This window comes from Ceratotherium simum, chromosome 17, assembly GCF_057802395.1.
Source record: "Ceratotherium simum simum isolate JZ-2026a chromosome 17, ASM5780239v1, whole genome shotgun sequence".
NCBI lineage: Eukaryota > Metazoa > Chordata > Mammalia > Perissodactyla > Rhinocerotidae > Ceratotherium > Ceratotherium simum.
Window position 1 is genome coordinate 52,941,315 of NC_141916.1, and position 27,155 is coordinate 52,968,469.

Below are 27,155 nucleotides of genomic sequence, written 5' to 3' on the forward strand. Positions count from 1 at the left end.
AAAAATGTGTAAGAAAATAGTAGGTCAAAAACCAGTATATATAATGTGTCAATCATGTGGGAAAATGTGCATGTATGTACATATACTGGAAAGATATATACCAAAATATTAACAACAGTTATCCTCAATGGTAGAAATTTGTGCTTTTATGTATTTTGCAAAGTTTCTACAATGAACATTATTATTCCTTCCTATTTTCATATTATTTCAAATATCATATTTGTATGATAGTAACAGTGTATGATCCAAGGAAAGGGAAAAGAGGAAGAGAAGGAGAAAGAGGAAGTAAATGTTAGAATTTATTACTAATGAAACTAATTTGATTTCTCCTTCAGCTCCTAAAGAGAAGACCAGCTTTCACAAAAGTAACTCCCGTTTTCTCAAGCTACTTCTTGTCTCATTGCTGATATTTCTGCTGCTATTGGGAATCTCATTTTCTATCGCTTTTGCCAGTAAGTATCCGACTGAATCTATAAGGAATGTCTGCCTTCTATGAAGAGATGGCATCCATTAGATACTGACATTTAACCGTGGGTTTATCTAGAAATCTGGAAAAGAAGTCCTCTCTGTGGGGAGACATAATTAGTGCGAATCCATTGAAAATTCTGTTTTATTTGAATTTAGTTACTCTTCTATAAAAATAATGGAATCCATTCTCTTTTGAGAAATTGAGGAACGTATGTGTGTGCATGTCTTTGTGTTGTAGAGTGAAATCTATAGGGCACCATTTCTACACTTGATAGTTGTGTAAGTGAGGACAAATCTATATTTCCTTAATAGTGTTTATAAGGCCATGCCTTTTTGAGTGCACAGGAACATATTTTGGGATTAGCAGGTGGACAAGGAGATGGGAAGAAATATTCCAGGAACAGTTTCCCATTGAAATTTCACCTTAATTATTTCTGTTGTGCCCAAGCCTGTGTGAGATCTGAAAGCCAATTTGGCAAATACGTGGATTTCTGCATATCTTTGGCTTTAAGAATTTCTCAAATTTTAAAAAGGCATAAAAATGAGTATATATTTGGGTAGATATTTTATTCATCCATTTGGTCATTTAATAAGCAATAATGGCCATCTACTATATGTCACGCATTGTGCCAGACAGAGTCTAGACAGAACCATAGCCCTTGGTCTCAAGAAGTTCAGAGAATGGTAGTAACTGTTCAAATGAGCCAGTGGTTATAATATTCTACGGTAAGTGTTGCGTAGATAAGAAGCACAGGAGGCTGAGATAGGCTTCCTGAAGGAGGTGACATCTATAGCTGTGTGTACCAAGAATGATGTAGAAATGTGAGAGAGCATGGACAAACTCGGGAAAATATAAATATAAATGACTGGAACATACGGTGCTAAGTGAACTGTGAGAAATGAAGTTGTAGGTGGGAGAAATAAGCAGGACGCAGGTTATAAAGAGTGTTGTGTACAATTCTAAAGAGTATGGTTTTTCTCCCTGAAGGTTATTGTATCCATATCTTATGCTGCTTAATAAACCAATCTAAAACTTATTGGATTAAAAGAACAACTATTTATTTAGCTTATGATTCTGATGATTCTGTGGTTTGGCAATTTGGACCGGGCTCAGCTGGGAGGTACCTTGCTCCTGGCTGAAATCATTCATGCATATGCAGTCAGGTACCAGTAGCTCAGTTTCCAGGGAAGAGGATGTCAGCTGGAATGACATGGCAGTTTGGTCACATTTCTTTCATAATTCATCAGGCTAGCCTGAGCTCGTTTAGATGGAGACCTGTAGGCTTCCATGAGTGAGAGTGGAAACGAGCGAAGCCTCTCAAAATCTTAGGTTGGAACTAACAAGAGTTGCTTCTGAATATTCTATTGACCAAAGGAAGTCTTAAAGCCCACCCAGATTCAAGTGGTGGAGAAATAGACCCCACTAGTTTATTGGAAAAGCTGAGAAGTCATATTGCAAAGGGGTGTGGACACACAGAGAGTGGAAAATTGTGGCCACTTTTGTGATGTGTCACAGTCATGGAGAGCCATGGAAGGATTTTAAGCAGGGAAGTGATATAATTAAATTTGACTAATAGAAAAATGCTTTTGGCAGAGGTGTGTAAAATGGATATATGAGGACAAAATTGGAAGCAAAGAGAGAAGTTAGAAAGCCAGTTCATTATCCAGTTGGGAGATAATGAGAACGTGATCTAAGGCTAGTGGTAGTGAAGAAAGAGAAGAGGCGGTAGCTTTGAATGATAGTGAGGCGGTAGAATCAAGGAGATAAAGGCTTGATGAATATTTAAATCTGAGGAATAAGGGATCAAGACAAGTAAAGTGTGGCTCCAATATTCTGACTTGGTGCTCAGAAATCATGCAGTTAATCAGAGGGAGATAAGATAGAATGAATAACAGGTTTGGAATGGAAGATGGTGATTTAAGTTTTGGGCATGCTGAGTTGTATATGACTCTGGGAACCTCAAATGGACATATCTGATCTGGATCTTAGGAGAGAGGTCTGAGTTTTGGAAGTCATTTACATATGGGTAGCAGTTGAAACCATGGGGGCATATGATATCGCTCAGGAAGAGGATTTAGTGTGAGAAAGAAGGATAAAGATGGAGCTATGGGGAATGTTACATTTTAAAAGAGATGGATAGAGAAAGAGCAGCTTATCAAGGAGTATAAGAATCAATAGCAAGAAAGGCAGGGGCAAAAACAGAAATGAGTAGTGTCCCAAGAGTTAAAGGGGAAGAGAACTAGGGTCAAGTATTGCAGGAGGTCAAGGAGGAAGAAAGCTAAGAAGTGGCCTAGGACGTTACTGATGACCCATTGCAAGAGTGGCTTTAGTGGAGTAGTGGAAGCAGAAGCTAGTATGTGGTAAGGAGGTAAGGAAGAAAGAAAGAGAGAAAATTCACTTTCCAGAGGGAGAGATAGGTTAGTTTTAAGTTGTGAGAGACTTGAGCATGTTGGTGTGCTAAGGAATAAGAGCCAGTTGGGATGGATAAAGGAAAGGAGTTGAAGAGAATAATTCTCTCCCCTCCTGATCAATATTGGATTTTTTTTTTGATTCCTCACTCTACAGGTAACTTAGAACTCCTCAGAATTAGCTGATTTTTCCCCCAAAGATCCATGCTGTGTACATCCTCAGATAGAAATGTTTAACCATTTTCTCTCCATTCCTCCTCCTCCAAGGCTTAGCTTTTGCAGGCATCATACATTTAGTATTGAAGGAGAATATAGATAAACCCCTTTAGACCCATTATAATGGAACTGTTATGTCCTCTTTCAGCTACTGATCTTCAGCTATTCCTGAAGAAATCTATGGTTTCAAAATCAGTAGGATTAGGATTACATTAAATGTGGGGTGATGGGAAAGTTTTTCCACAGTCAGGATCCTTCTACTCAAGTAATTGGGCATTTGTAGATTTTGTTCCTATAAAGAATGCAAGGGAGTAATGATAAAGAGCAAAGTTATAACACTACCAGGAAAATGAATGGTCTTATTCTCTTTTTCAGTTTATTTTCAAAAATATTCTCAGAGTCTTATGGAAGAACATGCTCAGAATACAACAAAAGAAATCAGGTACACAACATTGGAATGTATGAAAGAGAATTTTACCAGAAAAGGTAAAAATTAATGTGCCTGTAATTCACTTGTTGACTATACTGGGTTAGGATCCCAAATCAATATTTCCAATAATATTCACAGGTAGATCATGCTAAGAAGTTGAGTCTCATGATCATTTTAAGCTTTAAGTGTACAACTATATAGAACTTAAAGTTCTTATATACGTATCTTTATCTGTGTAAGGGGAGTCTTAATTGTGAAAAAAGGTTATGTTGCTTTTGGATTTCTTTAGTCTTCACTTCTTCCTGAACTTTCTGTGCACACTTGCTCTTTTTCTCACATATCAGTTAAAATGCACTCTCTCAAGAGAGATCTAATCCATTTGTGTTTTAAGGAAACGTATATTGTGTTTGCATAAAATGTGTCTGGGAGAATACATAAAATACTCTTACAGGGTTTTAGCTATGGAGACTAGGCTTGAAGATGTTGGAAGAGAAAGAAAATTTTAGTCTTGTTTGATGAAGAAGAAGATGATGATATGCAGATGATGATGATGTTAATATAGATGTGAATTATTTAAATAAAAAAATAGACTATTTTTAAAGAGCAGTTTTATATTGACAGCAAAATTGAGCAGATAATACAGAGATTTACCATATCACTTCCCTCCCCTGTGCATACAATTTCCCCAATTATTAACATCTTACATTAGTATGATACATTTATTACAACTAATAAACCAATATTGATATACTATAATTAATTAAAGCTCATAGTTTATTCAGATTTCCTTGGTTTTTACCTAATGTTATTTTTCTGTTCTAGGATCCCATCCAGAATACTGCATTACATTTAGTTTTCATGTCTCTTTAGGCTCCTTGGCTGTGATAGTTTCTCAGATATTCCTTGTTTTTGATGACTTTGACAGTTTTGAGGAATATTGGACAGGTATATCATAGGATGTTCCTCCATTGGAATTTGTCTGATGTTTTTCTAATGACTAGACTGGGGTTACTGGTTTTTGAGAGGAAGATCATAGACAAAGTACCATTTTCATCACATCATAGCAACATAAAATTTGACGGTTGATGCTGACTTTGATCACCTGGCTGAGGTAGTGTTTGTCAGATTTCTCCACTGTAAAGTGATTCTTTTTTCCTCCTTTCCATACTGTACCTTTAGAGGGAAATTGCTTTGTACAGCCCACAAGTAAGGATTGGAGAATTATGCTCCCTTTCCTTCAGGGTGGAGTATTGTATTAGTCTTCTTGGGCTGCCATAACAAAATATCAAACTGGGTGGCTTAAACAACAGACAGTTATTTTCTCACAGTTATAGAGGCTGGGAGTTTAACATCAAGGTGCCAGCAGGGTTGATTTCTGTTGACGCATCTAGGCATCTCTCTCTGGCTTACAGATGGCCACATTTTTGCTGTGTCCTCATATGGCGTTTCCTCTGCACATGCAGAGAGATAGAGAGAGAAAGGGGAATCCGATGTCTCTTCTTCTGCTTATAAGGACACCAGTTCTATTGGATTGGGGCTCCACCCTTATGACCTCATTTAATCTTAATTACCTCCTTAAAGTCCCTATCTACAAATAAAGTCACATTAGGGGTTAGGGCTTCAACATATGAATTTGGGGGGAACACAATTCAGTCCGTAACATTCCATCCCCTGACGCCCCAAAATTCATATTGTTCTTGCATGCAAAATACATTCACCCTGTTGCAACAGCCCGTAAAGTTTTAACCCATTCCAATATCAATTCCACTTCCAATTCCAATATCAAAGTCTCATCTGAATATCATCTAAATCAGATATGGGTGAGACTCAAAGTATAATTCATCCTGAGGCAAAATTTCTCTCCATCTGTGAACCTATAGAACCAGATGAGTTATATGCTTCCAAAATGCAATGGTCAGACAGGCAAAGGATAGACATTCCCATTCCCAAAGGGAGAAATCAGAAAGAGGAAAGGGATGATATATTCCAAGAAAGTCCAAAATCTAGTAAGGCAAATTTCATTGGATATTAAGGTTTGAGAATAATCTTTGGCTTGATGTTCTGGCCTCTGGGCCCACTAGAGTGGCATTGTCACCCTCATGGTTCTACAGAGTGACTCTATCTCATGGCTCTGTGGGATAGCCTTGCCCCTGTGGGACCAGGCAGTGGCATCCTTGCCCACTGAAACTGAGGAGGTTGCCCCACCCTTGTAAACCAAGGAGGAAACAGCCTTACCCCCTTTGCCTGTGGTGGGAGTGGCAGCCCTGATGATCTCTGAATTGCCTTCAAGTCAGTGTTTCCTTTTCTTGAAAGATAATGCATGTTTGAAGCCTATAGCTCTATTGTCCCATGCTGTAGAATAACAATAACATGCTGTAGAATGTCCAATAACTTTCCTTCATTCTGTCCCATTTTCTCTGTCTCCTTTAGTCCCAGCTGACAGTATTTCTGCTGGTATAATCCTATTTTAATTCCTGACTTCAGCCGAGGTGGCTGATTAAATCCATGGGTAATCTCTTTCTGGAGTGATCGTCCAGCCACATCCTTGGTGTTCTCTCCAGAATATGTTTTCTTATTTTTTACAATATGAATAGGCTGAGAATTTTCCAGATCTGCAAGTTCTGGTTCCTTTTTGCTTAAAACTTGCTTCAATTTATCTCTTTTCTCTTGCATTTTACTATAAACAATAAGGAGAAATCAGGCCACAGCTTTAACACTTTGCTTAGAAATCTCCTCTGCTAAATATCCAAGGTTGTCACTTACAAGTTCTCCCTTCCACAAAACAAGAGAACACAATTCAGCACTTTTTTTTTTTTTACCATTTTATTGCCAGAATTGCCTTTCCTCCAATTTCCAATAGCATGTTCCTCATTTCCACCTGAGACCTCACCAGAAGCATCTTAATGTTCGTATTTCTACCAACATTCTATTCATTATAATATATGTATCCTCTAAGATGATAGAACCTTTATCTACACCTCTCTTTTCTTTCTGAGTCCTCACCAGAATCACCTTTAACATCCATATTTCTACCAATAGCCCTTTCAAGGCAATTTAGCCTTTTTCTAGCATGTACCTCAAAACTCTTCTAGTCTCTCCCCATCACCCAATTCCAAAGCCACTTGCACTTGTTACAGTAGCACCCTACTTTGGTACCAAAATCTGTGTTTGTCTGCTTGGGCTGCCATAATAAAATATCACAGACTGGGTAGCATAAACAACAGAAATTTATTTTCTTATAGTTATGGAGGCTAGAAGTCCAAGCTACCATAAGAGTTTTTTTCTGGTGAGGCCTCTCTTCCTGGCTTATAGACAACCACCTTCTTACTGTATCCTCACATAGCCTATTCTCTGTGTGCATGGGAGGAGAGAGAGAGATTTCTGGTGTCTCTTCTTTTTCTTATAAGGAAAAATTCCTATGGGATTAAGGCCCTACCTTTATGACCTCATTTATCCTTAATTACCTCCTTAAAGGCTCTACCTCCAAATATAGTCATATTGAGGGTATAGCTTCAACATATGAATTTTTGGGGAACACAATTCATTCCATATCAAGTATCTATATAATTTATTTGGAATCCTTGTGCATGTGAGATTTGTCTCTTCTACCCTATTTATCAATTTCTTCAATCATTTATTTATATTTGTATGTACTCATGGATATTTATTTTAAACTTTGAGTTATAATCCAGTACTATATTTATTTTGTTGCTCAAGTTGTTCTACCTTTACCATTGGGAGCTCTTTCTGTTGGCTCCTGTGCCCCTTTGACATACCTCCATCAAAGTGTTGTTTTGTTTTGTTTTTGAGCACTTCCCTACTTCTGGGACTACAATATGATCTGGGCTTGTATTGTATGTTTCCTGTGTCAGTCTTAGAATCAGCTATTTCTCTGTGGAGCTCTGGCTCCTGTTACTGAAGAATGGTATCAGGAACCAAGATCTGGACACTAGGTATGCTCATTACTACTGGAGTGTCATTTCTTTTAGGCCCTCTCAGCTGACAGAGCAAAGAAATATATATGTGTGTACTAATCTGTGTGTGTACATAGATTAATAAATATTTCTACATGTAACTGTCTGTATCTATAATAAGTAAAACATCAGTTTTTACTGATGTCTTCAACTGTAATCCATTACCACATGCATCATTCTAGCCTCCTTCCCCTGATATCTTTAAATGACCACTCCAACAGAGAGAAATCTTGTTCACACCATCTGCTTAGTATATTTAGTTAATTATTCAATTCCAATTAAACAGAGCAATATCAGAATTGTAAACTCATACCACTATGGGAAACAACTTTATTAACTGGAATACAGTGCTCATGTGCAATTTCTTTTGTAACTTTCTTTCTTTTGTAACTTCTTTTGTAAGTTCTTTTGTAATTTTATTTTGTACTCTTATAGACTCTATTTCCAAAGTTACTTGGGTCATCACCTTACTCCCACGCTCTTCATTGTGGTTGTTTACTACATTTGTAGTACAGTTAGATTCTCTTGTCACAGTCTTCATTCTTTCGTGGGATCTCCTGATTTCCTAAATGAATTTTTAAAATATTCATACAATAAATGTAATGTTCCGTAATGTTCTATGAATTTTGACAAATGGGTAATGTCATGTATCCATTATTACAGTATAATACAGAATAGTTTCACTGCCCTAAAAATGTCCTGTGCTCCACGTTCCTCTCCAAACTCTTGGTAACCACTGAAATTTTTACTGTCTCTGTAGTTTTGCCTTTTCCAGAATGGCTTATCATTGTAATCATACAGTTGGTAGTCTTTGTTAAAAAATTTTTTTTATTGATGTCATTATCGTTTATAACATTGTGAAATTTTAGTTGTACATTATTGTTTGTCAGTCACCGTATAAATGTGTCCCTTCACCCCTTGTGCCCACCACCCAACTCCCTTCCCCCTGGTAACCACCAAACTGTTCTCTCTGTCCGTGTGTTAGTTTATCTTCCACATATGAGTGAAATCATATGGTGTTTATCTTTCTTCATCTGGCTTATTTTGCTTAACATACTACTCTCCAGGTCCATCCATGTTGTTGCAAATGGGACAATTTTATCTTTTTTTATGGCTGAGTAGTATTCCATTGTATATATATACCACATCTTCTTTATCCAATCATCAGTTGAGGGACACTTAGGTTGCTTCCACTTCTTGGTTATAATGAAGAATGCTGCAATGATCATAGGGGTGCATAAGCCTCTTTGGATTGTTGATTTCAGGATCTTTGGATAAATACCCAGTAGTGGGATAGCTGGATCATCAAGTATTTCTATTTTTAATTTTTTGAGGAATCTTGTACTCTTTTCCATAGAGGCTACACAAGTTTGTATTCCCACCAGCAATGAATGAGGGTTCCCTTTTCTACACAATCTCTCCAACACTTGTTATTTTTTTGTCTTGGTGATTATAGCCATTCTAACTGATGGAAGGTAATATCTTAGTGTAGTTTTGATTTGCATTTCCCTGATGATTAGTGATGTTGAACTTCTTTTCAAGTGCCTATTGCCCATCTGTATATCTTCCCTGGAAGAATGTTCATATCTTCTGCCCATTTTTTGATTGGGTTGTTTGTTTTTTGGTTGTTCAGTTGTGTGACTTCTTTATATATTATGGAGATTAACCCCTTGTCAGATATATGATTTGCAAATATTTTCTCCCAGCTGGTGAGTTGTCTTTTCATTTTGATCCTGGTTTCCTTTGCTTAGCAGAAGCTCTTTAGTCTGATGAAGTCCTACTTGTTTATTTTTTCTTTTGTTTCCCTCGTCTGAGTGGACATGGAATTCGAAAAGATCCCTCTGTGACCAATGTCAAAGAGTGTACTGCCTATATTTTCTTCTAGGATTTTTATAGTTTCAGGTCTTACCTTCAAGTCTGTGATCCATTTTGAGTTAATTTTTGTGTATGGAGAAAGATAATGGTCTGCTTTCATTCTTTTGCATGTGGCTGTCCAGTTTTCCCAGCACCATTTATTGAAGAGACTTTCTTTTCTCCATTGTATGTTCTTAGCTCCTTTGTCAAAGATTAGCTGTCTGTAGATGTGTGGTTTTATTTCTGAGCTTTCAATTCTGTTCCATTGATCTGTGTGTCTGTTTTTGTACCAGTACCATGCTGTTTTAATTATTATAGCTTTGTAGTATATTTTGAAGTCTGGGATTGTGATGCCTCCAGCTTTGTTCTTTTTTCTCAGGATTCCTTTAGCTATTCAGAGTCTTTTGTTGCCCCATATGAATTTTAGTATTCTGTGTTATATTTCCATGAAGAATGTCATTGGGATTCTGATTGGGATTGCATTGAATCTGTAGATTGCTTTAGGTAGTATGGACATTTTAACTATGCTTATTCTTCCAATCCATGTGCATGGGATATCTTTCCATTTCTTTATGTCATCATCGATTTCTTTCAATAATGTCTTATAGTTTTCATTGTATAGATCTTTCACTTCCTTGGTTAAATTTATTCCTAGATATTTTATTCTTTTTGTTGTGATTGTAAATGGGATTGTATTCTTGAGTTCTCTTTCTGTTAGTTCATTATTAGAGTATAGAAATGCAACTGATTTTTATAAGTTGATTTTGTACCCTGCAACTTTGCTGTAGTTGTTGATTATTTCTAATAGTTTTCCAATGGATTCTTTAGGGTTTTCCATATATAAAATCATATCGTCTGCACACAGTGAGAGTTTCACTTCTTCATTGCCTATTTGGATTCCTTTTATTCTTTTTTATTACCTAATTTCTCTGGCCAAAACCTCCAGTACTATGTTTAATAAGAGTGGCAAGAGTGGGCACCCTTCTCTTGTTCCTGTTCTCAGAGGAATGGCTTTCAGTTTTTCCCCATTGTGTATGATGTTGGCTGTGGATTTGTAATATATGGCCTTTATTATGTTGAAGTACTTTCCTTCTATACCCATTTTGTTGAGAGTTTTTACCATAAATTGATGTTGGATCTTGTCAAATGCTTTCTCTGCATCTATTGAGATGATCATGTGGTTTTTATTCCTCCTTTTGTTAATGTGGTGTATTGCATTGATTGATTTGTGGATGTTGAACCATCCCTTTGTCCCTGGTGTAAATCGCACTTGATCATGGTATATGATCTTTTTAATGTATTGCTGTATTTGGTTTGCGAATATTTTGTTGAGGATTTTTGCATCTATGTTCATCAGCGATATTGGCCTGTAATTTTCCTTCTTTGTATTGTCCTTGTCTGGCTTTGGTATCAGGGTGATCTTGGCCTTGTAGAATGTGTTAGGAAATGTTCCACCTTCCTCTATTTTTTGGAATAGTTTGAGAAGCATAGGTATTAAATTGTCTTTGAATGTTTGGTAAAATTTTCCAGGGATGCCATCTGGTCCTGGGCTTTTATTTTTTGGGAGGTTTTTGATTATTGTTTCAATCTCTTTACTTGTGATTGGTCTGTTCAGATTCTCTATTTATTCTTGATTCAGTTTTGAGAGGTTGTATGAGTCTAAGAATTTATCCATTTTTTCTAGACTGTCCAATTTGTTGGCATATAGCTTTTCATAGTATTCTTTTATAATCCTTTGTGTTTCTGTGGTGTCCATTGTAATTTCTCCTCTTTCATTTCTAATTTTATTTATTTGAACCTTCTCTCTTTTTTTCTTGGTGAGTCTGGCTAAGGGTTTGTCCATTTTGTTTATCTTCTCAAAGAACCTATTCTTTGTTTCATTGATCTTTTCTATTGTTTTTTTTTTTTTGGTTTCAATTTCATTTATTTCTGCTCTAATTTTTATTTTTTCCCTCCTTCTGCTGACTTTGGGCTTTGTTTGTTCTTCTTTTTCTAATTCTGGTAGGTGCAGTTTAAGATTGCTTATTTGGGATTTTTCTTGTTTATTAAGGTAGGCCTGTATTGCTTTGAATTTCCCTCTCAAGATTGCTTTTACTGCATCCTATATGAGTTGGTGTGGTGTATTTTCATTTTCATTCATCTCCAGATATTTTTTGATTTCTCCTTTAATTTCTTCAATGATCCATTTGTTATTCAGTAGCGTGGTGTTTAATCTCCACATCTTCATCACTTTCCCAGTTTGTTTCTTGTAGTTGATTTCTAATTTCATAGCATTATGGTCAGAAAAGATGCTTGTTATGATTTCAATCTTCTTAAATTTATAGAGGCTTGCCTTGTTTCCCAACACATGGTCTATCCTTGAGAATGTTCTGTGCGTCTTGAGAAGAATGTGTAATCTGCTGTGTTTGGATGGAGTGCTCTATATGTAACTGTTAAGTCCATCTCATCTAGTTTTTTGTTTAAGTCCACTATTTCTTGATTGACTTTCTGTCTGGATGATCTATCCATTGATGTAAGTGAGGTGTTAAGATCCCATACTATTATTGTGTTTTTGTTAATATCTCCTTTTAGGTTTGTTAATAGTTGCTTTATGTACTTTGGTGCTCCTGTGTTGGGTGCGTATATATTTATAAGTGATATGTCTTCTCGGTGGAGTGTCCCTTTTATCATTATATATTGCCCCTCTTTGTCTCTCATTACCTGTTTTATCTTGAAGTCAACTTTGTCTGATATAAGTATGGCATCACCTGCTTTCTTTTGTTTGCTATTAGCTTGGAGTATTGTCTTCCATCCTTTCACTCTGAGCCTGTGTTTGTCTTTCAAGCTGAGATGTGTTTCCTGGAGGCACCATATTGTTGGGTCTTGTATTTTAATCCATTCCACCACTCTGTGTCTTTTGATTGGAGAATTCAATCCATTTACATTTAGAGTGATTATTGATATATGAGGGCTTAAGGTTGCTATTTTATCACTCATTTTCTGGTTCTTCTTCATTTCCTTTGTTTCTTGTCCCATGTGTTTTGGATTACCAATTCAGTTTGGTAGTTCTGTATGATGGTTTTCTTAGTTTTCTCTTTATTTACCATATGTATCTCTGTTTTGATTGTTTACCATGGTTACCATGAGGTTTGTATAAAAAATCTCATAGATAAGATAGCCCATTTTCTTTCTTTTTTTTCTTTTTTCGTGAGAAAGATCAGCCCTGAGCTAACATCCATGCCAATCCTTCTCTTTTTGCTGAGGAAGACTGGCCCAGGGCTAACATCTGTGCCCATCTTCCTCCACTTTATATGGGATGCCGCCACAGCATGGTTTGACAAGCGGTGCATTGGTGCATGCCCAGGATCCGAACCCCAGACTGCTGCAGTGGAGCATGTGCACTTAACTGCTATGCCACTGGGCCTGCCCCAAGATAGTCCATTTTCTGATGGCCTCTAAATCTTCTTAGACTAAGTTGATTCTGTCTCTTTCGTCTTCCTCTTCTAAGTTATTATTGTCACAACTTAATTCCATCTTGTGTTGTGAGTTTGTGGTTAAAGTGATGAGGTTATATTTATTTTTGGTGTTTTCCTTCCCTTTATCTTTGATGTTACAATTAAGTGTTTGCTAACCTATTCTGATAGAATGCTGCAATTTTTCTGATTTTGTCTACCTATTTTTCTCCTTGCTCAAGGCTTTGTATCCTGTTTCTCTTTTTCTTTCTTTTTCAGGCATGAGGGCCTTTTTGAGCCTTTCCTGTAGTGGGGGTCTTGTGGCAATGAACTCCCTTAGCTTTTGTTTATCTGGGAAAGTTTTTATTTCTACATCATATCTGAAGGATATTTTCACTGGATAGAGTATTCTTGGCTGAAAGTTTTTGTCTTTCAGAATTTTGAATATATCATCCCACTCTCTCCTAGCCTGTAAGATTTCTGCTGAGAAATCCTTTGAAAGCCTGATAGTAATTCCTTTGTGCATTATTTTTGTTGTCTTGCTGCCCTTAGTATTTTTTCTTTGTGGTTGACTTTTGCCAGCTTTACTACTATATGCCTTTGAAAGGGTCTTTTTCTGTTGGTGTAGTTAGGAGATCTATTGACTTCATTCACTTGTATTTCCAGCACCTTCCCCAGGTTTGGGTAGTACTCAGCTGTTATTTCTTTGAACAAGCTCTCTGCTATTTTTTTCCTCTCTTCTTCCTCTGGAAGACCTATAATCCTTAGATTGCATTTCCTAATTGAGTCAGATATTTCTCAGAGAATTTCTTCATTTCTTTCATGTCTTATTTTGCTCCCCTCCATCTGGAGCATTTCTACATTCCTATCCTCTATATTGCTAATTATTTCCTCCATATTGTCAGCTCTGTTCTTTAAAGATTCCAGATTTTCCTTTGTCTCCTCCATTGTGTTTTTCATCTCTAACATTTCTGATTGGTTTTTCTTTATAGTTTCAATCTCTTTTGCGAAGATGTTCCTGATTTCATTGAGCTGTCTATCTCTGTATTTTCTTGTAACTTGTTGAGCTTTTTTATGATAGCTATTTTGAATTCTCTGTCATTCAGGTTATCAATTTCTGTGCCTTCAGTATTGATTTCTGGGTGCTTGTAATTTTCCTTCTGGTCTGTAGATTTAATATATTTTTGTACACTGTTTGAGGGCGTGGGTTTGTTTTTCCTCATGTTGATAATATCCAGTTGCAGCTTCCATCTGCTGCCACTGGGTGGTGGTCAAGAGCTGTGTATTCTGAGCCCACCACAATCCACAGGTGCTCTGGCTGACTGGCTGAGCTGAAGTGCCAGGTCGGGGGAAGGGGCACTTTCTTATGCCTGCCCAATGCCGGGGGCTTCTTGCTCTTCCCTCGCTATCTGCTCTCCTGGGGTGCTAGCTTGATGAAGACACCCCTGCAACAACAGTTCAGTCCCCTCCATGTGGGGAGTTTCCCACAGGCTGTGAGGGAACTTGGAGAATGACAGTTTTCCCATGGAGGGCCACCCCTCCCCCCCTTCTCTGAGTGGTGCATGGTCCCGGTCCCAGGGTTGCTCCTGTTAGGGATGGAGAGGAGTTCTCCTTACCTCCTTCCACTTCCTTCAGGAGTTCCAGCACCTCCACCTTCAGATGTAAGGTTGTAGGGGTCTCTCTGACATCTTTTGTGTTGTATGAATATCCTCTGTTGGTATATGAATGTACTATATGTTGTATCTTGGGGGGTAGAGTCTAAAGGGAGAGCTCACTCCGCCATGGTGTTGACATCACTATGCTATTTCTTTTCTTTTTTTTTTTTTTGTGAGGAAGATCGGCCCTGAGCTAACATCTGCCAATCCTCCTCTTTTTGCTGAGGAAGACTGGCCCTGAGCTAACATCTATGCCCATCTTCCTCCACTTTATATGGGATGCCGCCACAGCATGGCTTGACAAGTGGTGCGTCGGAGCACGCCTGGGATCCCAACCGGCGAACCCGGGGCCACCGCAGCAGAGTGCACGCACTTAACCGCTTATGCTACGCTATTTCTTAATCTTGATTTTAGACATTGTTGATTTCCTCCAGCCACCCGGCCTCCAGGCTCTTCCTCAGGTGCACAACCTCTTCCCTCCTCCAGGCCTTTGCATTCACTGCCACCTCTGCCTAAGCCTCACTCTCCAGATCCTCTCTCTCTGTAGTCTTTTTACACTGGCTTATTTTACTTAGCAATATGCATTTAAAGTTTCTCCATGTCTTTTTTTGACTTGATAGCTCATTTAAAAATCACGGAATACTATTTCATTGTATGGATGTACCAAAGTTTGTTTATCTGTCCATCTGTTGAAGGACATCTTGATTATTTCCAGTTTTTGATGCTGATAAATAAAGCTGCTGTAAACATTTGCATATAGGTTTTAGTGTGGACATAAGTTTTTGACGCAGTTGGGTCAATACCTACAAGCATGATTACTAGATTATATGATAATACTATTTTTAGTTTTGTAAGAAACTACCAAATTGTTTTCCAAAGTGGCTGTATCATTTTGCATTCCCACTAGTAATGAATGAGAGTTCCTATTGCTCAACATTAGCACTTCCTATTGTCAATTTATTTTTAGCCATTCTAATAAATGTGTAGCAGTATCTCGTTGTTTTAATTTGCAATTCATAAATTGCCATGACATATGATGCTGAGCATCCTACCATATGCTTGTTTACCATCTGCACATCTCCTTTGGTGTGTTGTCTATTCCTATCTCTTGCCCATTTTTAATTGGGCTGTTTGTTTTCTTATTGTTGAGTTTTAAGTGTTCTTTGTATATTTTAGATATGAGTATTTTATCAGATATTTGTTTTGCAAATATTTTCTCCCAGTCTCTGGCTTGTCTTTTCATTCTCTTAACAATATTTTTCACATAGCAGAGTATTTTTCTTTTTTTTGAGGAGACAATTGAATTTATTCCACTTCAAGTTGGATCAGTATTTAACAATTGCAGAAGCTTAAATTTGAAATCAAGATGCTAATTTCCAAAGAGACAATACAGATACACAGAGGTAAAGGCACACACTCATAGATGATGTTTGATTAGGTTTTTTCCAGAGATATATAGAGATAAATATCAAATAACTCTGAATAAAGGGTATGAGTTACTCTGACCAATGAAACATCTCTATCTCAATGACTCAGATTGACTACTTAAATAAAATGGTGCATGTATCTGTATATCAATTTTCAATCTCAGTGTTTTGTTTTGTTTTTTCAGTTAAAGGTACTGGAAAATATATTTGATCAAAATCAGTTGTGTGATTTTCTTTCCTGTTTGAGGTCTACATCACTTGCTTCTATCACATTAAAGTAGGTGTACTGTTTGTTGAAATTTTCACTCCACTGAATATTTGAGTTCACATGGTCATAACATCCTAATATCCTGATCCTTCTTTTACAGTTGGCCCTGCCATTCTGAACTAATGAAGGTAAATTTTAAAACAATAAATAAATAAGCAGCAGTTACACCAAGTTAGCACCAAGTTATATCTTGGGTGATATAAGTACTGCTTTCAATTACTTTAAAGCAAGCTTTTTAAAGCCAACAATATGAACTCATTGTTTGATAAACACTACTGAAAAAATAAGAGCCCTCATTTTGAATTTTTATAAATTCATGAGGTTACATTAATGGAAGGGTCTAGTCATACAAAGCCTGCTGTAATGGAGTTGTGTCATCCCGAGGGTAATTATATAATGATAACTCAATGGAAATAAAATGTGGTTCTTCAAATTGCTTATCTTGCAGTAAGACAACATAAAATGCAATAGGAACTTTGATAAATGTATCTTATAAATTCTGATCCTGTGTTTCACAGTTATTCAGTCTGTACAAATACAATTATATTAACAAAGTAGCTCTTATGGCATCACTCAGTTTAGGTGATATGGATCACAAACTGTATTCACTTTTGTGTTTACTAACCCATTGCACCAAATTCCCCAAAACTCATGATGAGGATGATGTGATATGTGCCATATGCAGAGAAAGATGACCAAATAAGCAACCTATTAAGAATGTTGCTTATCATCTTTTTTTTTTAAAGGCTGAATAGTATTCCATTGTATGTATATACCACATTTTCTTTATCCATTCACCTGTTGATGGACATTTCTAAAATAGTCAAATTCATGGAATCAAAGACTGGAATGGTGGTTACCAGGGACTGGTGGGAGGGGGAGATTAACAGTTAATAATCAACAGGCATAAAGTTTCAGTTAAGTAAGATAGGTAAGCTCTAGAGATCTGCTGTACAGTATTTTTGCTATAGTGAACAATAATGTAGCATACACTTAAAATTTGTTGAGGATAGATCTCATGTTAAGTGTTCTTACCACAATAAAATCAATAAATTAAGAGATCAAGAATGTTGCTTACCAGAGACAGAATGTGTACTTCCCTAGAGACAAGAATTATGACTGCAGATTTATCTGACAGCCATCATGTTTTCTCAAAGAGTGTCCTTTGAAACCATAGTCCAATAATTTAGGTTGGAAAAATATATATAGTTTGCTTGGAAAATAATACAACCTTTTGTCCCTTGGATATCCAGTGTCCGTTAGCACGTTAATAATTTTGTAAAGTTCTACATTTATCCTTTAATTTATTCATTCAATACATATTAACAAGTGCTGATGATGAGCGAACAATGGAACATTGAACAAAACAGAAAAGATTCTTTCCCTTACAGAACTTTTCTCATAGAGAGGGAAGAAAATAGATATATTTTATGTGGTAATAAATGCTGTGTTAAAAGTAAACTATTAAGTAGTAGTTAATAACAACAATAAACAAACACATGGGGACAGAGATTGGATTGGTGGTTACCAGAGGGGAAGGGGGGAGGGAGGAGGGTGAAAGGGATAATTTGGTACATGTGTGTGGTGATGGGTTGTAATTAGTATTTTGGTGGTGAACATGATGTAATCTATGCAGAAATAGAAGTATAATGATGTACACCTGAAATTTTTATAATGTTATAAACCAATGTTACTGCAATAAACAAAATATTAAAAAAAAAAAGAGGGACAGCAAATGCTTGGGGATACTATTCTATGTAGAATGATTAGGGAAGATTCTAAGAAAAGGAGACACTGAGCAGAGATATGAAGGAAGTGAGGAAGCAAGCCATGAATATCTTAGGAAATCAGCATCTCAAGCAAGGGAAGGAGGTAGTGTCAAGGTCTTCTGACAGGAATATATATAGAATGCTTATGAAACAAGTTGGCCAGTCAGCCAGGGATGGTGTGAATAAGAGCAGATGAAGTCAGAAAGTTAGCAGAGATCACTTGTGCCATGGTAGGAATTTTGGCTTACATTGAGTGCATTTGAACATGTGAGTGGCATAATTTCATTTTCATTTTTGAGGGCTCATTCTTGCTGGATGAGTGAAGAATAGACCTTAGCACAGCAAAGTTAGAAACTGGGAGACAAGAAAGCTATTGCAATAACATAATGAGAAATGTGATGGCTAGAAATTGGACAATGGTGGATGATATGGTGGGATTCTGTATATAATTTTTAGGTAGAGCCAATAAAAAAGTTGTTGATAGTTTGGATATGAGGTGTACAAGAAAGATTCCTTGGCCTGAGAAACTAGAAAAATGAATTGCTAACTGTTAAGATAAGGAAGACGATGGAAAGGGCAAAAGTTTTTTATTTTGTGAGGCATCAGATGTTCTTTTTGGAAAATATAAAATTGGAGCTGCTTACTATGTTTAAGTGGGAATGTTGAGAAGTTATTGGGCATAAGAATCTGAAGATTAGAGTATGTAAAGCTGAAGATTAGATTAGATCACTTGAAGAGTGACAGTGAAAGTAGACAGTGAAAAGTCCACTATTTGAGTTCATGGAGATAAGGAGGAACTTATAAAGGATATTAAGGGGTAAGAGTCATACACATAGAACTTGAAGTAAAAGAGAATGATATACTGAAGGCCAAGAGAAGAAAATGTTTCAAGAAGAATTAAGTCATCTTCTGTGTCAATTGATCTCAATAATGAGATCAAACTGGATGTGGAAGAGAATTGAAAAAGGATTTGGCAACGAGGATGTCTTCAGTGACTTTGACTAGAGGTGGGGTTAAGGGTTTGAAAGCCTGACTAGAGAGGGCTTAATAGATGGCAGAAGGAGAATAACTGGAGAGGGTGAGTAAAACAACTTTCACTTAGAGCAAAGAGATGAAGATTGCTGATAACAGGCTGTGGGCTTCTGAGGGCAGAGTGGAATGTTGGCTTGGAAATGAGCAGATTTAAAGTACTTGAATCACCAGTTTTCTGCACTAAGTGGATTTTCTTATATGATGGCCTGTACTGTTACAAGATTTTTATTGTCTCTATAGTTTTGCCTTTTCCAGAATGTCATTTAATTTGGCTCATACTGTATGTAGGCTTTTCAATTTGGCTTCTTTCATTTAGTAATATACATTTAAGTTTCCTCTGTGTCTTTTTGTGGCTTGATAGCTCATTTCTTTTTAGTGCTGAATAATATTCCATTGTCTGGATGTACCACAGTTTATCCATTCACCTACTAAAGGACATCTTGGCTGCTTCCAAGTTTTGTGAATTATGAATAAAGCTGCTGTAAACATCCCTGTTCAGGTTCTTGTGTGGACATAAGTTTTCAACTCCTTTGGGTAAATACCAAGGAGTGTGAATATTGGATTATGTGGTAAGAATATTTTAGTCTTGTAAGAAACTACAACACTGCCTTCCAAAGTGCCTTTACTATTTTGCATTCCCACCAGCAATGAATGAGAGTTTCTATTGCTCTACATCCTTGCCAGCATTTGGTGTTGTCAGTGTTCCAGACTTTTGTCCATCCTAATAGGTGTGCAGTGGTATTTTATTATCGTTTTAATTTACATTTCCCTGATAACATGGAAATGTAACTGTAGGTCTTCTTTGATGAGGTATCTGTTAAGGTCTTTGGCCCATTTTAAATCAGGTTGTTGTTTTCTTCTTGTTGAGTTTTAAGAGTTCTTTGTGTATTTTGAATAATAGTCCTCATTCAGATGTGTCTTTTGCAAACATTTTCTCCTAGCCTGTGGCTTGTCATTTCATGGTTTTGACCATGTCTCTCACAAAGCAAAACTTTTTAATTTTAATGAAGTCCGTGTTATCAGTTCTTCCTTTTATAGATCATGTCTTTGGTGTTATATCTAAGAAGTCATCACCAAACCCAAGCTCGACTCGATTTTCCCCTATGTCATCTTCTAGGGGTTTTTAGTTTAACATTTTAAATTTAGGTCAATGATCCACTTTGAGTTAGTTTTTGTGAAGCGTGTGTGATCTGTGTCCAGATTCTTTCTTTTTTTTTTTGTAAGTGAATGTCCTGTTGTTCCAGCAATATTTTTTGAAAGACTATCTTTTTTCCATTGTATTGCCTTTGTTCCTTTATTAAAGGTCAGTTGGCTACATTTATGCCATTCTATCTCTGGAATCTCTATTCCATTCCTTTGATCGATTTTTCTGTTCTTTTGCCCATACCATGCTCTCTTGATTATTGTAGCTTTATAGTAAGTCTTAAAGTCAGGTAGTGTCAGCTCTCCAACTTTGTTCTTCTTCTTCAATATTGTTTTGGCTATTCTAGATCTTTTGCCTTTCTGTATAAACTTTAGACTCAGTTTGCTGATATTCACAAAATAACTTTCTGGCATTTAAAACACTGATTTCTCTGTCTTCTCAATTCTGCTGTTGAGCCCATCCACTGAGCTTTTTATTTTGGTTTTTGTGTATTTCAATTATAAAATTCCATTTGGTTCTTTTTTATATCTTGTTTGCTGAGATTTTCTATTTCCTTGCTGAGGCTTTCTATTTTTTCATTTGATTCAAACATGTTTGTACTTTCTTGTTGAAGCATCTTTCTCATGTTTTTTAAAAAATATCTCTGTGAGATAATTCTAATATTTCTTTTATCTTAGTATTGGCATGTATTTATTTATTTATTTTCTGAGGAATATTGGCCCTGAGCTAACATCTGTTGCCAATCTTCCTCTTTTTCTTTTTTCTCCCTAAAGCTCCAGTACATAGTTGTAGGTCCTTCTAGTTCTTCTATGTGGGATGTGACCTCAGCATGGCTTGATGAGCAGTGAGTAGGTCTGCACCAAGAATCTGAACTGGTGAACCCCAGGCCACTATAGTGGAATGTGCAAACTTAACTGCTATGCCACTAGGCTGGCCCCTGTATTTATTTATTTTTAATTAATTTTGATAACTTTATTTTTTTTGGTATGGTCAGTGATTTTCCATTGAAACCTGGACATTTCTGTATTACATTCTAAGATCTGGATCCTATATAAACCTTCTGTTTCAGTTGGCTTTTCCTAACACCATTCTGGCAAGAAAAAGGAGGCTGTGTCTTGTTACTGCCTGACATATGTAGACTTGACCTCCTTGACACCTGGTTGGCAGGGGCTCCTTGTTACCTCTGGGTGAAGATGGAAGTTCTGGTTTCCATGTGATCTCCCTTGGTCTTTAATTTTAGTAATACACACACTTTAAAAATTACTTTTCTATATGGCCTTCTATCAATGCAGCGCAAGTCTGGAGCTGCTGCCCAAAGGATTGGACATCATTTGGATCCTACTGCTATATTGTTCCTTCTAAAGCCAGAAATTGGAATGAGAGTGAGAAGCACTGCTCAGAAATGCATGCTCACCTGCTGGTGATGAACACCAAGGATGACAAGGTACTTTCTAATCAATGATGGAGTCAGGATTCCTGCCTGGTCTTTGGGCACCTCTCTTGTCTAAGGAGGAAGTTTTCATTGTTTTGGGGTATTGGTGCTATGGCAGAAGGATTTCAATAAAACAGAGAGGCAAGGCTACTTAAGTCTGTACATTCCATAGCTTCTTCCTGCTTCCGTAAAACTAACCTCCCCCCAAATAAATTGGGGCATTTAAAATATATTATGTGAGGTTTGAGTGGAAGGATGAAAATATTTCAATCGGAAATATCAGTTTACTATTTTTCAAATTATTATAAATTATTTTTAAATGTGAATGTGTTATAAATTATTAACTATTTAGCAAAGAATGGGTATTAAATCAAATAGGGACATAAGGTTCAATCATGAAGAGTCATAATCAACAATCAGAAATGCAGTTAAAGAATCTTCAAAGTTATGAAAGGAAAATGATTTAATCTGCAAAAATTTTCTTATGCATAGCTTTGAAGAATACCATCTCTTGAAGATAAGAGAGGAAGTGAGTCTGAGATGACAATTCGTTATACTCATAGGGAGAAATGACCTCCATATGTATAGAACATTGCCATATACTGAATGTTTCTGTCCCCTCCAAATTCATCTATTGAAATCGTAACCCCCAAAGGTGATGGTATTAGGAAGTAGGGCCTTTGGGAGGTGCTTAGGTCATGAGGGTGGAGCCCTCATGACGGGGATTAGTATTCCTACAAAAAAGACCCCACACAGCTGCCTTGCCCTGCTACCATGCGAGGACACATCAAGAAGGCACTGTCTATGAACCAGGAGGAGAGCCTTCACCTGACCATGCTAGTACCCTGATCTACTCAGTAGGTACTACTCAGTATATCCTCAAGAACTGTGAGAAATAAATTTCTGTTGTTTATAAGCTACCAGGTCTGTGGCATTTTGTTATAGCAACCTAACAGACTGAGACAAACATCATGCTCACAGGTGATGCCTTTGATCCTGAATTGCTCAGCCAGAAAAGACCTAGGCTTCTGGGCAGGGCCCCCATTGACTCTTCTTGGATCCTCTCCTTTTCTTCTCCCTAAGGCCATGACGAACTCAATTCTACCTGAATACTCTAAAGGCTATAACTCCTTTCTTTTCTCCCCACAGGATTTTGTCACCCAGAAGCTGGATAGGAAAAATAGTTATTATATAGGGCTGTCAGACCCAGAGGGGAAGAAACATTGGCAGTGGGTTGATCAGACTCCATACAACGAAAGTCTCGCGTGAGTATAGAGTTAGATAAAGGGATCCTCAGTCCTGGTTCATGCGGGGATTTTAGGGTGTTCCAACTATCAGCTATTAAAATAACTCACTCTTCTTTTAACTCTTGGGTACTAGGTTAAATAATTTCACTTATTATCTCACTGAATCATCACAAGAACTCTATGAGGCACACATTATTGTTTTTTCCACTGTAGAGATGAAGAAATTCAATTTAGAGAGTTTGATAACTCAGCAAATGTTATCTAGTGGCAACAGTGGTCCTCAGACCCAGGTCTATCTGACACCAAAGTCTGTGCTTTTAACCACTACCTTTCTGTCTCTAAATATAAGAAAAATTCATATCAGTTAAGATAATAACTGATTATTAAGATTTAATATCTCATAAAGCAAATAAGCTAAATTCTGATACTTATATTTATGTAAATTGTGATACTTATATTATCATATTTATGTAGATTTTTTAAAACTGTTAAGTACATTAGTACATTTTAGTACATTACTATCTTTGATCCTTATATCAACTGTGTGAAATTTATGGGGATATTACTCCTGTCTCTATTTTTTAGTTGTGGAAAATGAGAATCAGGGAAATTAAATTACTTGCCCAAGATAACAGTGATAGTAGCAGATTCAGAGATTTTAACTAGTTCTTCAGACTCCAAAAGCAGTGCATAAAAAAGGAAACAAACTACATTGATAGTTGAGATGAGAGTGAAATTTTTACATCATTTAAGGGAGCCTGTGGACTGACAGTCCCCTGGGAACAGGACATAAATATGCACAGATAGAAGAGAGCCTCTGGGATATCTGCTGGGAGAATGTTTAATGCAGTAAGATGTCACAATACTGGGTGATATAAGCACAGTTTTCAAGGGAGATGGCAGAGATACAGATGGAGGAAAAACTTCATGGGAAGTGGAGAAAGAATGATTTGGGTATGTCTGACTCTGACTTCCATACAGTTCAACCCCAGCCCCCTCCCTCTCTGTCTAACCCTTTTCAAAGCACTGTTTGAAGAAACATCCTCATCTTTTTCTCCCTTTCAGATTCTGGCACCCAGGTGAACCCAATAATCCTAGTGAGCGTTGTGCTATGCTAAGTCATTTATCCAAACGCTGGGGCTGGAATAACATCTATTGTGATCAAGCTCAGTTCGCAATTTGCAAGACAATGAAGATCTACATATGAATGGAACATTCTTCACGAACATGTGGTTCAATTGGTAGCCACCATTATAGAGATAGCTAATGTGCTTTTTCTATTCATGTGTAAGTCTTGTAAAAGGGAACTCCATAGAATTTTTCAGTAGGCTGTCACCTATTCTACTTATAGAATCATTGCACACATTCAATCATTTATTCTTTCATGAAATGAACATATATTGAGCATTTTCCATGTGCAGAGAGTATACTGGAGAGCCGTGTTGGAGACTAAATGAAGGGAACATGAGCCTCATCTCCTAATTTTTGTCTGATTGCTAAGGGGTTAGATATGGATATAATTATATGATGTGGTTCCTCCATCTGTCTGAATTTTTCTTTTATGGATTGATCAAAAGCAAAACAGTCCCAACCATTACTTTACATTCCTCTCAGGCAGATTAATTACCTTTAATTGAAAGCATATAGTGTAGCAGTTGGAATATAATACACATCAATGGAAGAGAAGTTCCAGCTTTGGCCCAGTAGATTGTTTGGGCTTCGTAACATTCTCTGTTCATTCCTGGGCTGTCATTTAACATCAGGGTACAAGGCAAAGGGAAATCAGAGATTGAGCATTAGAAGTTTAGAATTAGAGAATTAGAATTAGAAATTATTACTGGTCAGTTGACATAGATTTATATTCATCAAGTATTCTGGTAATTTTTTTCTTTGCTTTAGTTTTATAGTTTCTATGTCTAGGCTGCCACTCAAATGGCCCCTGGTTTATTTGCATTTCCGTTTTTACTAAAGTTCTTACAGATCATTTTCTTTCTACTACAATATAAAATATGTCATATTTACAATAAAGCCTGTAATTCATTGCCTTAGTATGGGAATTATAGTTGATTATTATAAAGCTGATTCTCTCCATGGCTATCTCATGGGACCTGAGATTATGCCCTGATTATCTTGATGCAACTGAGTAATTATATTTGCCACTTATTTCCTGACTATATCTAAAGACGAGTTATTTTTATACAGATCTGATCTTATCCACTATAGGTAGAATTTACCAGTGTACTTCCCAGAGAGCAACTTATATAATAATTCTGGGGGAACTTTATTTACAATGAGCTTTTCCCACTATTATTTCAATAATATGGGGATGGAATGAAGGAAGGGCAAAAAGAGCCACTTCACTAAATGCCTTTGATTTTCAGAATAGACAGTGTGCTTGAACCGGAGTGAAATGGAGAATGGTGATATTAGTCAGTGCCGGAACTTTTCTCTTCCCTTACATTTTATGAACGTGGTTCAGAACTTATTTTCTTTAATTTTCCCTAGAGCACCATTAAATCAAGATTGTGTGTATCCAATTAATAGAAAGAATTGTGAAAAATAATAAAATTGTTTCAAGTCATTAAGTTTTGAGGTAGCTTATTATTCAGCAATGTATAACTGAAACACCTTTGAATTGTATTACAGTTTTGAGTCAAGTTTCTGCAAAATAATAAAATATATTCAATCATAGTGCTGTCTCTAAAAAGGTTAATAATAATTTAAAAGTTGAGAGTAGATTAATTTTACCATCAGTGAATAAAATGCAAAATTAAAGTGTTAATTTTTTATATCATTTAATTCCTATTCTTATATAGGGGGCATATTATATTATGTCATAGGTGTGTGGTTTTTAAATAAATAAATATTCTATATTAAGTGTGTGTATACTAAATTTTTTTTCTACTATCAAGGATATGCAATCAAAAATTGTTTTGAGGTCACTATTCTAGAAGATGGGTCTAAAAATGCTTGATGAAAATTTAGGTAAATGTTCTCTTTAAAATAAAAGAAAAACACAGGCTACATACAGAACTATTTGAAGAAAGTATGTTTATGTGTTGGTTTATTTGGCAGATATATTTAACAAATAAAATATATCTTAGAATTTTAGGCTCTATATTCATCTTTATAGTTACTATTGAAAACAAACATATAAACAAATAAATCTACCAATGCTTCAAGCTCTTTCGGTCCACCTGCCACTTAGTAAATGAAAGAGAAAGCAGGAACTCTGTGGAATGTCCAGTACTGTGGAAAACATTTTTACGCATTGGAATTAAAATGATCAACCTGGATGATTTCGCTGAAGATGAGAAGATCTTGACAGCTAACAACTCTTCAGGGCCTGTTTATGTTAATTTTGTTAAGATGATCTTAATACTGAAACGTGGATTAATAGTTCTGTCTTTGCCAACATAGAAATCATCAATGGTGCACACTTTGTCAAAGGCGAATTCAATGACTCAAGGATAGAAGAAATAATGTGACAATTCAGCTGTATTAAATGTTTGGTATAAGGGTTTGATTAAATTAATCATATTCTGTTCACACAATGAAATGCTCTGCAGCAGTTAAAATTGTTGCAAATGGGATTTTACAATAAAAACCCAGTATTTAGGACTGTGGTGCATATTGTTGGTCTACTTATCCCTTCTTCTTTACAAACAAAACTTCAATGTTGTTTAGAGAGTCACTTTCCTTCATGCAGCCAAGGTGCCTTGGGATGCTGACCTCACTTCTGCTCCGTGGGTGGATACTGATTAATCCAAGGCAATCCAAACATTCACCCTAGAGGTTGGTTTAGCAATAGGCACAAATTGCACGTCATGAATTGCTCCTCCTCATTTTCAGAGGAATCAAGGAGCTAATCTTCCTCTCCCAGTGAATACAGAGAAATATATAGTCCTGCTTGCTACTGATAGTCATTCTGTGACCATGTGGGAAACTAGCTTTCGGATGACAGGAACATTGTAGATAGCAGAGTAGAGCAATGGAAATACCGTAGTTTCTTAAGGGTATTGTTGAACCACTGAATCAACTATTCCTGAAGCACATTCTACTCTGAGTTTCTAATAATAAAAGCTAATAAATTTTCTAATTATTTAAGTCCAATTAAATCTTGACTGATAAAAGAAAGCATGTTATTTTTAGTGACCAAACTTTATTGAAGTTTAATTTATGTACAGTAAAAAGCTAACATTTTCAGATCAGTTGAATGATTTTTCAAATGATTTGACAAATGTATACAAATCTGTAACCACTATGCTGATGGGGCTTAGGGCAGGCTGCCCCCAAATATGCCATTTTGGCATATTGATTATTTTGAATTAAAGTTACTTGAGAAACAGCCAATGCAAAAAGTTCTCTCTGACCCTTTTCTGTCCTCCTGAAAGCAGGA

At 36.5% G+C, this 27,155-nt stretch overlaps 1 protein-coding gene across 1 annotated transcript in view; it reads left to right on the forward strand.

Moving 5' to 3' along the window:
• Positions 1-25,447, forward strand: part of CLEC4A (C-type lectin domain family 4 member A) — a 41,267-nt gene extending 15,820 nt beyond the window's left edge. The window contains exons 2-6 of the mRNA XM_004438666.3: positions 336-452; positions 3,469-3,579; positions 21,370-21,521; positions 22,659-22,774; positions 23,822-25,447. Of these exons, the coding sequence (XP_004438723.1) occupies positions 336-452; positions 3,469-3,579; positions 21,370-21,521; positions 22,659-22,774; positions 23,822-23,963 (638 nt within the window). The 3' untranslated portion in view covers positions 23,964-25,447. The remainder of the gene's footprint in view (positions 1-335; positions 453-3,468; positions 3,580-21,369; positions 21,522-22,658; positions 22,775-23,821) is intronic.
• Positions 25,448-27,155: the final 1,708 nt, after the last annotated feature.